Source organism: Choloepus didactylus, chromosome 16, assembly GCF_015220235.1.
Source record: "Choloepus didactylus isolate mChoDid1 chromosome 16, mChoDid1.pri, whole genome shotgun sequence".
NCBI classification, from domain to species: Eukaryota; Metazoa; Chordata; class Mammalia; order Pilosa; family Megalonychidae; genus Choloepus; species Choloepus didactylus.
The window spans coordinates 33,470,198-33,485,076 of NC_051322.1; the positions used below are offsets into that span (position 1 = coordinate 33,470,198).

At 35.1% G+C, this 14,879-nt stretch overlaps 1 protein-coding gene across 4 annotated transcripts in view; it reads left to right on the plus strand.

The window, feature by feature from the left end:
• HDHD2 (haloacid dehalogenase like hydrolase domain containing 2) overlaps positions 1–14,879 on the plus strand; it is a 48,575-nt gene that overhangs the window by 9,388 nt on the left and 24,308 nt on the right. For all 4 annotated transcript variants that reach the window (XM_037805699.1, XM_037805700.1, XM_037805697.1 and 1 more), the window contains exons 2-3: positions 6,180–6,290; positions 8,744–8,952. In XM_037805699.1, the coding sequence (XP_037661627.1) occupies positions 6,190–6,290; positions 8,744–8,952 (310 nt within the window). In that variant the 5' untranslated portion in view covers positions 6,180–6,189. The remainder of the gene's footprint in view (positions 1–6,179; positions 6,291–8,743; positions 8,953–14,879) is intronic.

The window sequence follows — 14,879 nt, forward strand, 5'->3', positions numbered from 1 at the left end:
CGTCATCTTCCGGAAGTCCTAGAAATATTTATTATTAGAAGATATTTGGCCATCTTCTTTTTTAATGCAATTTTATTGAGATATATTCATGTACCCTACAATCATCCAAAGTGTACAGTTTTTCACGGTATCATCTTATAGTTGTACTTTCATCACCACAGTTTTTTGAACATTTTCATTGCTCCAAGAGATAAAGATGAAAATAAGAATAAGAATAAAAATAAAAGTACAAAAGAACACCCAGAACATCACATACTCTCCCCCCGTCATTATTCATTTACTTTTTGTCCCCCTTTTTTCTACTCACCTGTGTCTACACTGGCTACATCCAATTTACAGGGCACATCTGAATCTATGCCGCCCAGTGCTTGTGCCTGTGCTATTGCTCTTTTTGCCTTTTCAAACTCAGCCTGTTGGGTTGTATCCCATTCCCAGTAATGGCCTTTCCTAATCAGAACATACAAAGGTTTTAACTTTTGGACTAAGGAGCAATAGGTCTCCAGTACCTCAACAACACCAAGAAAGCCGTTAGTTACTTTGGTATTTGCGATGCAGGAAAACATTGCACCTTATGAACTACAGCAGAAGGTATAAATTTTGTCTTACTCAACCATACAACACCCAAGAATTTGACAGGGCAGCCAGGGCCTTGGAGTTTGTTGCGATTGACTGCCCAGCCCTGACTTTCACGGTGAGATAGCAGTGAGCCTGTCTTTTTTTTTTTTTATTGTGAACATTAACATATATGCACAACAGTGATAACTTTCAAAGTACAATTTAACAAGTAGTTAGCAAATTTCAAAGAATGTCATGGGTCACAGTTCCACAACTTCAGCTATTCCCATCATTATAAAATAACATACTTATCAAAAGATGTTAACTTTCAGTGTACAGCTCAACAAGCAGTTATACATGTAATTTCAAAAATTGTTATGGTTTACAGTTCCACAGTTTCAGCTCTTTCCTTATTATGCAATATGGGGTATATACAGAAAGGTGAAGACTTTCAAAGTACAATTCTGCTAGTAGCTATAGAGGAAATTTAAAACTGTTATAGGTTATAGTTTCACCATGTCGTTTACCTCCTTCCAGCTATTCCAACATCCCAGCATCTAAAAATATCTATGCATTTATATAAAGTTTCAGTATTCATGTACCTTTGTTAAATCTTGTTTGTTGCTACCCCTTCCTCTCACTTAATCCCTTTCTCCATCTTCAGGTGTGTCTAGGCAGTGAGCACCCTAATTTGTTCATATTGAAAGGGGGTCAACAGCATGGGGAAGGGGGCTGCATCTGATTGTTGATCTTAAAGAGGCAGTTGCCTCTGGGTTTTAGGACTTGTCTGGCATAGGAACACTCTGATGAGTTTAAGCTTCTGAGAGATAAAACTTAGCGAGTGAATCTTTTATAGAATCTCAGATAGAGACCTAGGTATTTGGGCACTACTTTTGGTAAGGGCATGGCACACCATGGCCATTTGGGATGTCTAGCTGAGCTTGCATAAGAGAAACCTTCAGGATAACCTCTCCAGTCTATTTGGGATCTCTCAGTTACTGTGAACTCAGCTTGTTGCCTTTCTTTTTCCCCCTTTTGGTCAAGTAGGTATTTTCAATCCCTCACTGCCAGGGCCAGCTCATTCCCAGGAGTCATGTCCTATGTCGCTAGGGAGATTCATTCCTCTGGGAGTCATGTCCCTTGTGGGAGAGAACTTAATGAATTTATTTGCTGAGTTGGGCTTAGAGAGACAAAGAGCACTTCTGAGCAACAAAAATTCCCTGTAGGTGCCTAAGGCTTCTTTTAATTCTGAACGAGTTTCTGGTTAACATGACATCATCAGTATAGTGTAATAGAGTTACACTCACAGGACTTTTCCACTTAGCCAAATCCTTTGCCACAAAACCATGGCAGATGGTCAGGCTGTGTACATAGCCTTGGGGAAGCACAGTGAAAGTCCACTGTTGGCCTCCCGAGGAGAAGGCAAATGCAAGCTGGCTTGATTTTTCTAGGGAGATACTAAAGAAAGCATTAGCAAGATCCAATACAAAATGATGTTGACATAATTGTAATAAACCAGTGATGTTTGGGACTGTGGCCTACAATGGTGGTATACTTTACCTCCTGATAATCTGTCATGCACTCCATTCCATCAAGTTTTTGTACTGGCCATAGACGACTATTGAAAGGGCTATGGGTGTGTATTATTATCCCCACCTGCTCCAACTCTTTGGTAGTGTCTGAGATTTCTTGCCATCCCAGAAGTTTATATTGTTTTGTAGCCACAACCCTCCTTGTTTTGTAGATCTCCCCCCAGCGAGCTCTGTCCTGGTGAAATAGGTCAAGTAGGTGGCTATGTGCAATAACTTACTTTCACTATGGAGGGGGGTGGGCCTGGACCCTGGGTCCCCACTTTATATATATGTTCATTATTATATATATAATAGTTCTGTCTACTGAGTGGACTTAAAAACACTGATATGCCAGTAGCAACAAGCACTCCCACTGCCCCAGTCTTGCTTTCTAAATACTATTCTCCAGTAAAAGGAGCCAGAGAACCAGGGGTCCTTGTAGAAATGACTGATATCTAGGATTGGGGCAGGGAAAATACAAGATGAGCCTGGAACATCTTGTGGCAGAAAGCAAGAAAATGTTCAGGAAACAAAAGAATTGGGGCACAGGAGCCAACTTGAAAGAACTCCTGCAGTGGCCAAAGCTGGACCAATTTGAGTGAAAAAAAATGAGTAACACAGTATTGGCTTATAACTGAAAGAATAAAATCTACATCCCTGAGCCAATACTGATTGTATATATACATGTTTGAATAAATAATTGAGGGAGAAGAGACATATCTTTACAGAAGAATTCCAAATAAGCCTCCCTTCTCCAGGGTTTGGAGCTTCATTCCTCCCTACCCCCTTTTAGGGTGGCTAGACTTAGTAACTCACTTCCAAAGAATAGAGTATGGAAAGGGAAAAATAGCAAATGTGGAGAAACCTGCAAATACGATAGTTTATTTAACTAGTTCCCTATTGATGGTTGTTTAGGTTGTTTCTAATTTTTTGCTATTTGAATAGGTAAAAAGAAAGATAATACTTCAGGACAAAATTGGATTTATTGTAGGAGTGCAAGATTAGTTCATTGGTTCAGCGCTAATTTAACTCCCTACAATAACAACTTAATAAAAATAGGATCATCTTAATATATGTGGAAAAAGTAGTAAAATCATCCATTCATGACAGAAATTCTCAGTGAATAGGAAACAGAAGAGAACTTCCCTTATCTGTTAAGATACCTACAAATAGTCCTACTCAAGCACACTTAATAGTTAAATGTTAAAAACATTCCGTTTAAAATCAAGAGCCAAATAACAATGCATGCTATCACTAGTTCTATTGAGTTGTACTGGTGTTCTTAACTAGACTAATGAGAAAAGAAAATAAGAGAGGGAAGGCTTGAAAAGAAAGAAACAAAATTGTCAGTTCACAGTTCATAATTATTGTCTATGTAGAAAACTCAAGAGAATCTACAGACTAACTATTAGAATTAATAAGAAAGCTTAGAATGGTTAAAGGATATAAGAGAAAGGCTTGTCATATTTCAGTACACCAATATCAAATTGTTAGAAAATGAAATTTTTTAAAAAGCCTTATACTATAGCAATGGTAAGAATACATCTTCAAATCCATGTAAAATATTTATGCAGATATTGATAAAACTCTATGTAAAAGAAAGCTTACATAAATGGAGAACTATACTATGTTGGATAGAATGACTCAATAGAATAATGATCTTTGTTCTCCCAGTTGTTCTGTAGATTCAATGCAATTCTAGTCAGAGTCCCAAAAGGTGGGTTTTTTCTCATTTGTTTGTTTTTGTTGTCTTTTTGGTGGACTATGACAGGCATCAATGTGGATGAGTCTCAAAAATATGATGATGAGCAAAACATAGATGAAAGTTGCAAAAGAGTGCATATGTTGTGATTTTATTTTTATAAGTTCTAAAACATCAAGGCTGTCACAAAATTCAGAGTTTCTTAATTACTTCCAGGAGGGAGGAAGGGGAAATAACAGCAGGTTCGTAGAGAAGTCTTCAACAATATTGGCAGTATTCTGTTCTTAATCTGGGGATAGGGAAGATACACAAATTTCATTTTTTATAACTTATTAGGTGTGAAAATGTCTTTATTTTGCCTTCATTTCATTTTCAAAAGAGATTTCTTTTAATTTATTTTCTCCCAACTTTTTATGTTGAAAATTTGTTAAGATAGTGCAATGAGTACCTGTATATCTTCCCCAAAATTCACTAATTGCTAATAATTTGCTGTATTTGTTTCATGTCTCCTGTGAATTGCATTAAGTTGTCATGTCTCTTAAGATTCCTTTAACTTGAAACAGTTCCCCAGCCTTTTTTTTTTTTTTTTTTGTCTTCTATGACATTGATATTTTTTGAGACGTTCAAGTCAATTGTTGTGTACACTTTTCCTGAATTTGGAATTGTCTGATTTTCTTCGTCATGATTCAGTTCATTTTGTCAGGAATTTTTGATCATGTGGATACAGTTGTATGTGACACATTTCTTCCCTGTAAAAGTGTCTTTTCTCCTCTGTAATAGTAGTAATCTCTGAGTGATTCTTTGAGTCTAGGTATACTTTCACCAACAATTTTTCATCCAATGGTTTTAGCATCCATTAATGATTCTTACCTGAATCAATTATTACTACATTGGTTGTAAAATGTTGATTTTCTATTCCTAGCATCCCTTCTACATTTATTAATTAGCATTCTTCTGTAAAAGAGCTGACACTTTCCCATTTCTTTAAAATATTTTTAGTATTAGTATAGATTCATGGATTTTTTTAAAAATTCAGTATTACACATTCCTGTTGTTTTTCATTTTGATGATTAAATTCTCCCTAATTTGGCCAGTGGGAACCCCTTCAAGCTGGCCCCCGTGTTCTTTTGTCCTGCGTCCCCATATGCTGTGATCTGCTGCAACATGTGTTCCAGACTTACCTTGTACTTTCCCTGCCACAGCCCTGGATTTTAGTAGACTTTAGTTGTGCTCATAGCTGTTGAGGTATCATTGCTTCTTGGTCCTTTTAGTGGACAAGGGTAAGAAATATATATGTTTTTTAAATCATGACCCCTCCAATTCCAATCCAGTACTACAGAATTCTTCCTCTCCTCCCATTCCACATTTATATCTCTTCTTCCATTTGAGAACCCTGATTTTTAACAAACCATCAGTATGTTTACTCATTTTCTGAATCCTACAAAACACACAAAATAGATTTTAGAACCCATACCATTAACACACCTGCTAAGTAAAGTTCAAGATTTCCTTGCAGTTCTTTTAATCCTTCAAATGTATCATATTGAAGGAATAGTCACATTACTATGTTCAAAAGTTTTCTTGGTTTGGTTAATTTGATTCTGTGTATATTCCTTTTTAGTGTTGGTTTAATTTAAATTTGAATATATAAAATATAAATATGATTCTAAGTAAAAAACAAAAGCCTAGTCCCATCCCCTTCCCTTTAGCTTCCACGCTGTTTTCATGCACTTCCTTATTTGATACAGCTCATAATAATAAAAAAAAAAAAAATTAAAGGAAAAATACACAAAGGAAAGTTGCACATTGTAAGGTAAGGAAAATATCTCCTGACTTTAAAATTACTGTGTAAGTTGAAATTTCCTCTTTAGTAACCCTTAAATATTGGTAGCTCTGTGGCTGTATATACCATTTCAGGATATAATGTGGAGATGGAAGATTGGGAATATTTTAGTTATTTGTAACCATAGATGAACAGGATTTTGCCAGTTATTTAATGCTTCCATCTACCTGTTCTTCAGAGAATATTATTATCATATTTAAAAATAAATGAATTAAACAGTAGTTCCAGCCAAAGAGTTATCTTAAAAATACCTGAAAGTTAACAGTAACTTCTCTTCAAGCATTTCCTTTCCTATAGTTTTAATTCCAGGCTTTTTAAAAAACACTGTAAGCATTATGGAAGTTTTATGGATCAAATTTTGGATAATTTATTTTTAAAATCATATCTTAGCAGCTTAACACTAAGCAGTATCTTTCTAGATTTATGAGTGATATTTTTGAAGACTTACCAGTTTTTAATTGTCCATTGTTTCTAAACTGTATTTTTAATTTCATTTGCTCTCTCCTAGGGAATGAAGGATGGCAGCACGCCGTGCATTAAAAGCTGTTTTGGTAGATCTCAGTGGCACACTTCACATTGAAGATGCAGCTGTGCCGGGCGCACAGGAAGCTCTTAAAAGGCAAGCTGTCCTCCAGGTTCAGCTCACAAATATGTTTGAAAGTGCCATTTTACCAAGGCAGATCATTAGCTAAATGGATGGCCTTACGATGGCATTTCACCAGCTTGCCATATATAAAGGAACTGCCTTGGGTTTAGGTAGAAGATGTATGTATTATAATATCCTCTAAACATTGTTCTCTAAGCCTTTATTAGGTTTGGCCTTTCAATCTAGTCTTTTTTTGTTCTAAGTCATAAATGTAAATTTGGGAATGAAAGATTGTAAAATGTGGAATAAATAACATTGGAAAAATTTCAAGTGATGACTAGAACCACAAAATGAAATACACATGCACACAGTTTAAGTTCCAAACCCTCCCCCTTCACCTAAAGCTAACATTGAGTGTGCAGCTGCTCAAATAAAGTTTAATTAAAGGATTTGAAGTTTTAGAATTATTTTCATCAATTAAATTGAAAGTTCGGAAGGTTAGGGACTGCCTTATATTTCTGTTGTAGCACCACATCTCTAAACACAAATCTAGATACAAATTGACGACACAGTAAAAGCTTATTAAAGTGAACTGTGAATGCTTCTGGGTGTCCAGAAAAGAATATTCATCAGTACAACAGAACTAACAATCGGTATTAATCATCTTCATCCTAAAATGATTTGGAGAAGTTTTCAAAATCAGCAATACTTAGCATTGCGGTTCTTATTTTCCAACCTTAAAATGCTCATATTATGCTGTTAATCAGCTAATCTAGTGACTAATATCTCTGTGCTAGGTGTTAGGACAAAAGACTGACATAGAATGCATTTTCTCAAGAAGCTTTCCATTTGAGAAATCAAAAAATACAACCCAACTTTTATGTCTGGTGGTCATTAGTTGAGAGTTACAAATTTAGTTAGAAGTTAGGTTCATTTTACAAGGTGGAAAAATAACAGCGCACATATTTAAAGCCAAAAGAAATCAGTTGCGGAGCTAGACATTGTCTTGATTCCTTGACATGGTCTCTCTATTAATTAGGCTTTCTAAGGGAAAGGAAGTCTGTTGATCTGCATGCTCTCCTGAAAGACCTCTGACTGCTTTAAAGATGAACTTTCTACTCTGGATTGAAAGAAAAATCTTTTTATTTCAGGTGAAGAGTGGCATCTGCAGGTAGCTTTGTAAACTATGAGCCGGAGGTGCCAGTGCCTACAGATTGTTCTGTTACTGGCACTGGAGAGTTTCCTTTCCAGAAAAATCACTATACTGGTGCTGCCAGTTTTGGTTTCTATAGAAACAAATAGACATAGGAAGTCGGGGGAATAGTAAAAAGAAAAGTAAAAGAACAAAAACAAAATACCTCATTAAAAATGATTTTATTTCAATACTTATACTTGTTCATTTTTATGATAATAGTTATGTTGAAGCAGTCATTTTTTTTTAATGATAAACCACCAAATTTAATGTGTGTTGAAGAAAAGCTTCCACATAGATATTATAGAGGTAATCATGGTTACAGTGAATTATTTAACCATAGAAATTTATTTAATGTTCTTTGGGTGAATACTAACTTGCTTGTCTTAAGTTGTGGTTAGTGCTTTATGCTTTGTGGCCTTTGGGGGCAGGCAGGCATAATATAAAAAGCAACAGAGGATTGATATAAAAATTTTAAATTGTAGCTAAATTAAAATAATTTTTAGATTTCAAATTAAAACACTTACAAGCAAGAAAGTAATTTTCATTTTTAAAAAAGGCTAGACTGTATCCTGAAGTCTTTCTCTGATATCTAATTGTCAGATTAGGTTTCAGAAGCACAGCATGGAATCAAAACAGTCATATTTAAGTAGTTCAAGGGGAAAACACATTTTGGTCTGTAAAAACTAAACATGTCTTCAAGCTGTCCACATAGTTTCTGTTTATAAATTTAGTAACACATTAGGACTCAGTCTTTAATTACCCAAGAAGAAGGAGAAACAACATCTTGAGATGTCCCCTGTTCTCTTAATAGAGGATATCAAACACTGTACTGGGACACAGACAATCCGAGTTCTTGTCTCAGCTCTACTGCCACCCAGCTGAATGCAGCTGGGCAAGTCACTTAACTCCTCTAGGCCGTGCTTTCCTCATCTTTAAGAAGAGAGGATTATACCAGTAGATAATCTCTAAAATATCTGTCAGTTCTTACAGTCTCTGAGTATGGTGGTCAATAAGCTTTCTTTCCCCTTTCTTTACTTAAACCGTGCAGTAAAACAGTTAAAATATAGAAGGCCCTCAAAAAGATAGAGCTTTTACAGTTTGACTTTGCAGCCTTTGGAGGGGAAGTTGCCCACAAGAAGTGGATAGATTTTTTTTTTTTTTTTTTTAAAGGCTTTTTGTCCATAGAAACAATTACTTAGTGACTTGTCCTTTGTTTTTTGTCCAAATTATGAGGTTTTATGGAGTTAGAATGTAAAAGCTACCTATTAACATCTGAATTTTACTTTTCCAGGTTACGTGGTGCTTCTGTAAAAGTTAGGTTTGTGACTAACACAACTAAAGAGAGCAAGCAAGATCTATTGGAAAGGTTGAAAAAATTGGAATTTGAGATCTCTGAAGATGAAATATTCACTTCTTTGACTGCAGCCAGAAATTTAGTAGAGCAGAAACAGGTCAGACCCATGCTGCTGGTTGATGATCGGGCACTACCTGACTTCAGAGGTAGGAGAAATTTGGAAATATTTAAAAATTGGTTCTTTGTATCTCTTTATGTGCCATTATTCAAACTGGATGCTCAGAGGTGTTTATTCTTATTTCTACTTGTTATTAGCACTCACATGGAGTTCAAATCTAAATTGGCATTTTGCAAATCTTTTTTGACCACAATCCACAGCAAGTAAAACAGTTACATAGTAAAACAGAATGTACATAAATGTGGGCTTATATGTTTTAAACCATACATTTACTGGATGAGATGAATCCTCTTTTCTGTTTGGTTTACTTAATTGTTTGTTTGCTTTTGATGCTGCTTGGAACCCTCCAAATTAGTTTTGCAATCTACCAGTGTACCATGACCCACTATTTAAAAGAACACAGGTCAGAATTACTTTGAGTATTATAATCCTCAATCCAGGAGCCACTGTATTTACATGATTAAATGAGATAAACTAGAGCTCCTTACTTTAAAATAGATGTTATTCTGTAGAGTATGAAGTTTTTTTACAATGAACATTAACCTCTTTTCAATCATGAGAAAATAAAACTATTTTCATTTGGAAATATTACACTCTGGAAAAATATTACAGTTTTATGGAGCTTTGCCACATTGCTTCTTTTTGCAGATGAGAAAGTGAAGTGACAAAATATAGAAAAATGGATATGAATACATTTATTATAAAACCTTGATGGCTTTACAAATAATGACTAGGGAAGTTCAGCATGGGCATACAATTGGACAGGACTTCAGAACTTGTACACCAATGTATCTTTCAGAATTATCATTTGTAAGAAAGACAAACCAACTTTGGCCGAATTAAATAAAGTAAATTTATTAAAAGAATATGAGTTCTAATGGGAATATAAAATGGTCAACTCCTATGGAAGGGAATTTGGCAATAGCTAGTAAAATTACATATGAAGCAGCACTCCCACTTGTGGGACTATAATACATAATTAAATAAATAGCAATTAAATAAATAAATAGCAAAATTAAAAAGTGAAAAACCGAGCAGTCCCTAAAAAGTAAAAATGAATTGACAAAAATACATAATGCCAGCATCCTCTAGGACTTACCTAGTAGGCAACCTTTTGCTCTGGGGTCAAAATGGTAGGCTGCTGGCTGTTGCAGCATCAGGCCGGTGGCTAGATGGTATTCAAAAATGGTATTACCATGTTGCAGGGTTCAGTAAACGGGTTAATGCAAGATGCTATAGTAGCCAAGAACAAAGATGTAGAAGAAGCCATAAGAAGGCTTCCTGAGAACTTTTATAATGACAGGGTGTTTCACATTAAGAGAGCATTGGACCTGACCATGAGACAGCAGATCTTGCCTGAAGAGCAGTGGACAAAATATGAGGAGGATAAATTCTATCTTGAACCATGTCTGAAAGAAGTTATTTGGGAAAGAAAAGAGAGAAGAATGGGCAAAGAAATAATCACGTAGTTGAAACATGGATTTAGATGTCACCAAAATACTTTTATGAAGTTGGCAAGACCTAAAATATGCAATTGAAGAACTGTTTGGGCTACAAAAGTATTAGTTTAAACAAATATCTTTGTAATCATTGTTCGAGTTATTGAATTCTAAACTTGGTAAAAATCTTAACTACTGATTTCACTTATCTGACTCTTTCTGAACTTCTAAGCTATATTTAGTGTTTAATTGCTTCCTAGGGCTGAGAGAACACTTTAATCAGTTCTCGCTGTTTGGATAACCTCAATTTACTAAAGGGTATAATGTTATATCAAGTATAATAGTCACCTTTACATTGCCTTTGTAGGTTAGCAAGATGCTTGGAAGCCAGCCCCATGAGGGCCTAACTTGCAAGTATGAATGGAGCAAGAAGCAAGTGCCAGTACTTGATTTCACCTGAAATAAATAGAGCAGGCCAGCAAACTGACTTTCATACTGTATGAGTCTTCAGCAGAATGAAAAGAAAAAGAAAAGATTCATACCTCAGTTTGCTAAGATTGGGAACCAGCCCCAGTTCAGCCCTCTTCAACCACAGGCCTTCAAAATATTTGATTTTGCATCCTCCTGATAATAGGGAGATATATAAATCATATTTATGTACTCGTATGCTAATATGTGTATTAGAAAACAAAAAGCAGATATTAGAAAAATAGATAAACATATAAAGACAAATTATACTTTCTCCCCATATATGAGTGTCTTGTTCAAAACAATTGTTATTAAAAAAAAACCTGTTGTTATAAAGTATATTGTAAGCACTGAATATCAGTAATATTTAAAAGTTTTTAAGTTTTAGGTTGATTACCTTGAATATAAACTAGGACTATTCAATAATGTCCTTCCCACCCCTAAATTCTGAAGTGCTTTCTTTGGTGGAAGTGAAAGGGATGAAAGCACAGTGAGCAGGGAAGGAATTGCGTGGAACCCACAATGCTCCACAGCAAGTGTTTGCTGTGTGGGGCAGAAATATCTGATTGGGTTCTTACCGTGGGGAACAAAACAGACTTAGAAAAACACATTTTAGATCATATTTTAAATTCTTAAAGAATTAAAAGTGTGTATGTGTATTTAGTGGGTGTGTATATGTGTGTATGTGTGTATAAATCTCCCCCCCCAAAGATGAGATATGGTGTTCTACATTTGTTATGCTTAAGTTGAGATATGATCATAAAGGAGGTCTTAACATTTTTATGAAAATATTAGAAAACCTCAGTAAATCCTTTAAGGGCCTCTCTTCTAGTTGATACTCAGATTGGTTTCTGAACCATCTATCCTGAAATCATTCTTGAAGATTCTGTTACTTGTTAGATCCAAATCTGTCAGATCCTCCTTTGATAATGGTTTTGCTCATAGTAAAAGCAGTTCTACTTTAGCACATAATATGAATAAGATTCGCCATTTCACTTTGCAATCAACTTGCATTATATTTTTGGAACCATATCTGAAATCAGAGCGTCTGATGAAGATGTTTATAGATGCTAATGTTAAGGGACGTTTTAGTGAAGGATTGTTTGCTTAAGGGACAGTTGATATAGTAAATATTTTTGTGTCATGATACATCCATACCAAATCTAATTGTAGGTCCTAAGATGATAAATTCTTGGACAACCAAGGACCTCCAGTGTTTAAATGCTGGCTAGTCATGCTCCAATTCTGTTTCTCTCTTACCCACTTCAGATGAATTTGAATCTCATAACTGTTGATGGGTGTAATGTTCACATAAAGTATTTGGCAAAAAAAAACAAACAAAAAACCACGATGCTATATGAGCAGGATTATTCATTAAAGCCTTATCATAATAGCAAAAGATTGGAAATAACCCAAATGTTCATTAGAAGGAACTGATTAAATAAACTATGATACATCCATAAAATGGAATTCCATGTAGCTGAAAAAACAGGAATGATGAATATAAGGCATGATCTTCATAGGGTATTTTAAGTGAAAGATGTAATGTGTGAAAGAAAATCTTACACATTTTGTCTAAGAAAATGATAGAAATAGATATACATATATGTATTTGTCTTATATTTGTAAAAGGAAGCTAAGGAAGGATAATGAAAAACTAATGAAAATGGTTACCTAAAGAGGGAGGGAAGAAGGGATGGAGTAGAAGAGTCGGGAGAGGAGACTTTTCTAAAAGCCCCTTGTTACACAGTTTTGAATTTAGTATCATGTAAATATTTCCATAATTAAAAAACAAAATTAAAAAGTGAAAAACCGAGCAGTCCCTAAAAAGTAAAAATGAATTGAAACAAATGAACTTAACTCTACTTCAACTTGGTAGCATAACCACTCAGAGAAAAGAATGACTGCAAATTGGTTTAAAATTCAGTACATTGTGCATTCATAGTGGGATAAATTCTAAGGACAAAAGATCTACTAAGAAATCTTAAACAGTAGTCTTATTGTTATTAGTGATATTGTTATAGTTATTTTGAAAATTATAGTTACATTATAGGATAAAGCAAAGTAGTAATTATGTTAATATTGTTAGGACTCAAGATTTTAAGTGTAAAAGAAAAGCTATAAATATAAAAATCAATTAAACTAATCAAAAGCTGTGCATATTAAGTTTGAACTGAAATAACAGTAATAACTTTTTTTTCCTCTTAAAAAGTACATGGATCTAGATCTTCCACTGAAAAGGCTTAGAAGCAATGACAACCATGTGTGAGCTAAGATACTAAAATGTGTTAGCAAGAAAACTATTGAAAGAGAGGGAGCATTGTGGTACAATGGAAAGAACTTTCAGTTGCAGTTAAGGATACTGGAGCCAACTTGAAGGGGTTTAATTTGAGCATCAAAAGAATAATGATTGTAGTGAGTTTAAACACATCACGTATATAAAAACCATTAGTTCAAAATGATACTCAGCTCTGCAAAACTCATTGGTCACTACCGGAGGTTGCTAGGTCACTAACTCTTTACTCTGAAAACACTGATAAATTAAGGGAGTGAAACATTTATCCTGCCCTTCCTATTTGAACTATATTTTAGGGTAACCAAATATTTGATGAGGGGAAATTCTCCATAGAACTCTAGCTAGTAGATGCAAAGGAAATAATGGAATTAGAAAATCACCATTTTGCAAATCCTTTTGAAATAGGCAGCAACATTAATAAAATTTTAAAACATTTGGGGAAGGGTTGGTGGTGAACTTCAAAATGGAGGGCTCAGGCTGACACCATTTGAATCTATTGATCAATCTCAGCATAACTAGAAGTGGGACAACCACATTTCTTGTGCTTCATATGCTATAGTAGGAAATTCATAGCATTGCTATAAAATAATCTTGCCTAAAAATTGAATGTGAACCTAATGAATCCTCTAGATCTAATTATCAGTTTATAGGAAACATAGGGGCAGAGGAACAAATTAAATAATCTTAGAAGCAATCAGCCAAATCCAGAATGTGGAACCATCTTAATGATCTAGTTGTTCCCACAAATCATGGCATGAACTGTAAGGAGAGAGGAATGCTTTTATAGAATGAGACACAAGAGATAGCAATCAAATGCAGTATATGGACCTCACTGGGATGCCAGTTTGAATATACCAGATGTCAAAAGATATTTTGAGACGTTTGGGGAAATTCAAATGTGGTCTAGGTATTGAGTGATATTAAAGGATTATTATTAACTTTGTTGATATAATAATGTTAAGGTAGTTTTAAAAGTCCTTATCAGTTAAAGATACATACTGAAATATGAAGGGGTGAAATGACTTGTCTGGGGTTTGCTTTAAAAGGACTCAAAAAATAAAATGTAGGCCTACAACTTCTCTAATTTAAAAAGTGGAAAAAATGTAGGGGATCATAGATGAAATAAGTTGACAAAATGTTGATAATTCCTAAAGCTGGGGATGGGTACATCAGAGTTCACTGTACTGGTCTTTCTATTTTTATACATTATTGAAAATTTCCATGTCAAAAAGAAACAAAGGCTATTGGCACAGAACTGCCAAGGAGAGCTGGAGAGTTAGACTAAGGGGTATGCAGCCAGGATCAGTGTGCAACATTATGTCACAAAATTGAGCAGGTGCCACTGCTGCCACTGCTGAGCATTGAACTCTGCAGCTTGGCCTATTGACTCCATTGGCATTGGATAGCGGATGCTCCAGCTAGTACTGCTGCCTCAAAACCTTCACCTGGCTGCAACAGTCACTCCTTTCAGAGAAGGTTCTCCCTGCTTCTTTGTGTTACTAGCTCCTATTCCAAAGCCCTGGGTTGGGTGTTTCTGATTGGCAGAGCTTCAGTCTCATGCAAGCACCCTTCACTGAAAGGGAGGCTGGAAAAGTGGCTGAAATGTCCAGCCTCTCTGTAGGGAGTGGATGAGTTCTGCTTCCAACCAAGCCTTATAAATTAGTGAAAAACTCCCCAATTATAAGAATGGAAACCAAAAATAAAATGACAAATGTGTCATATAATCAGTTTAGCTGAAGGACCACAAAACAA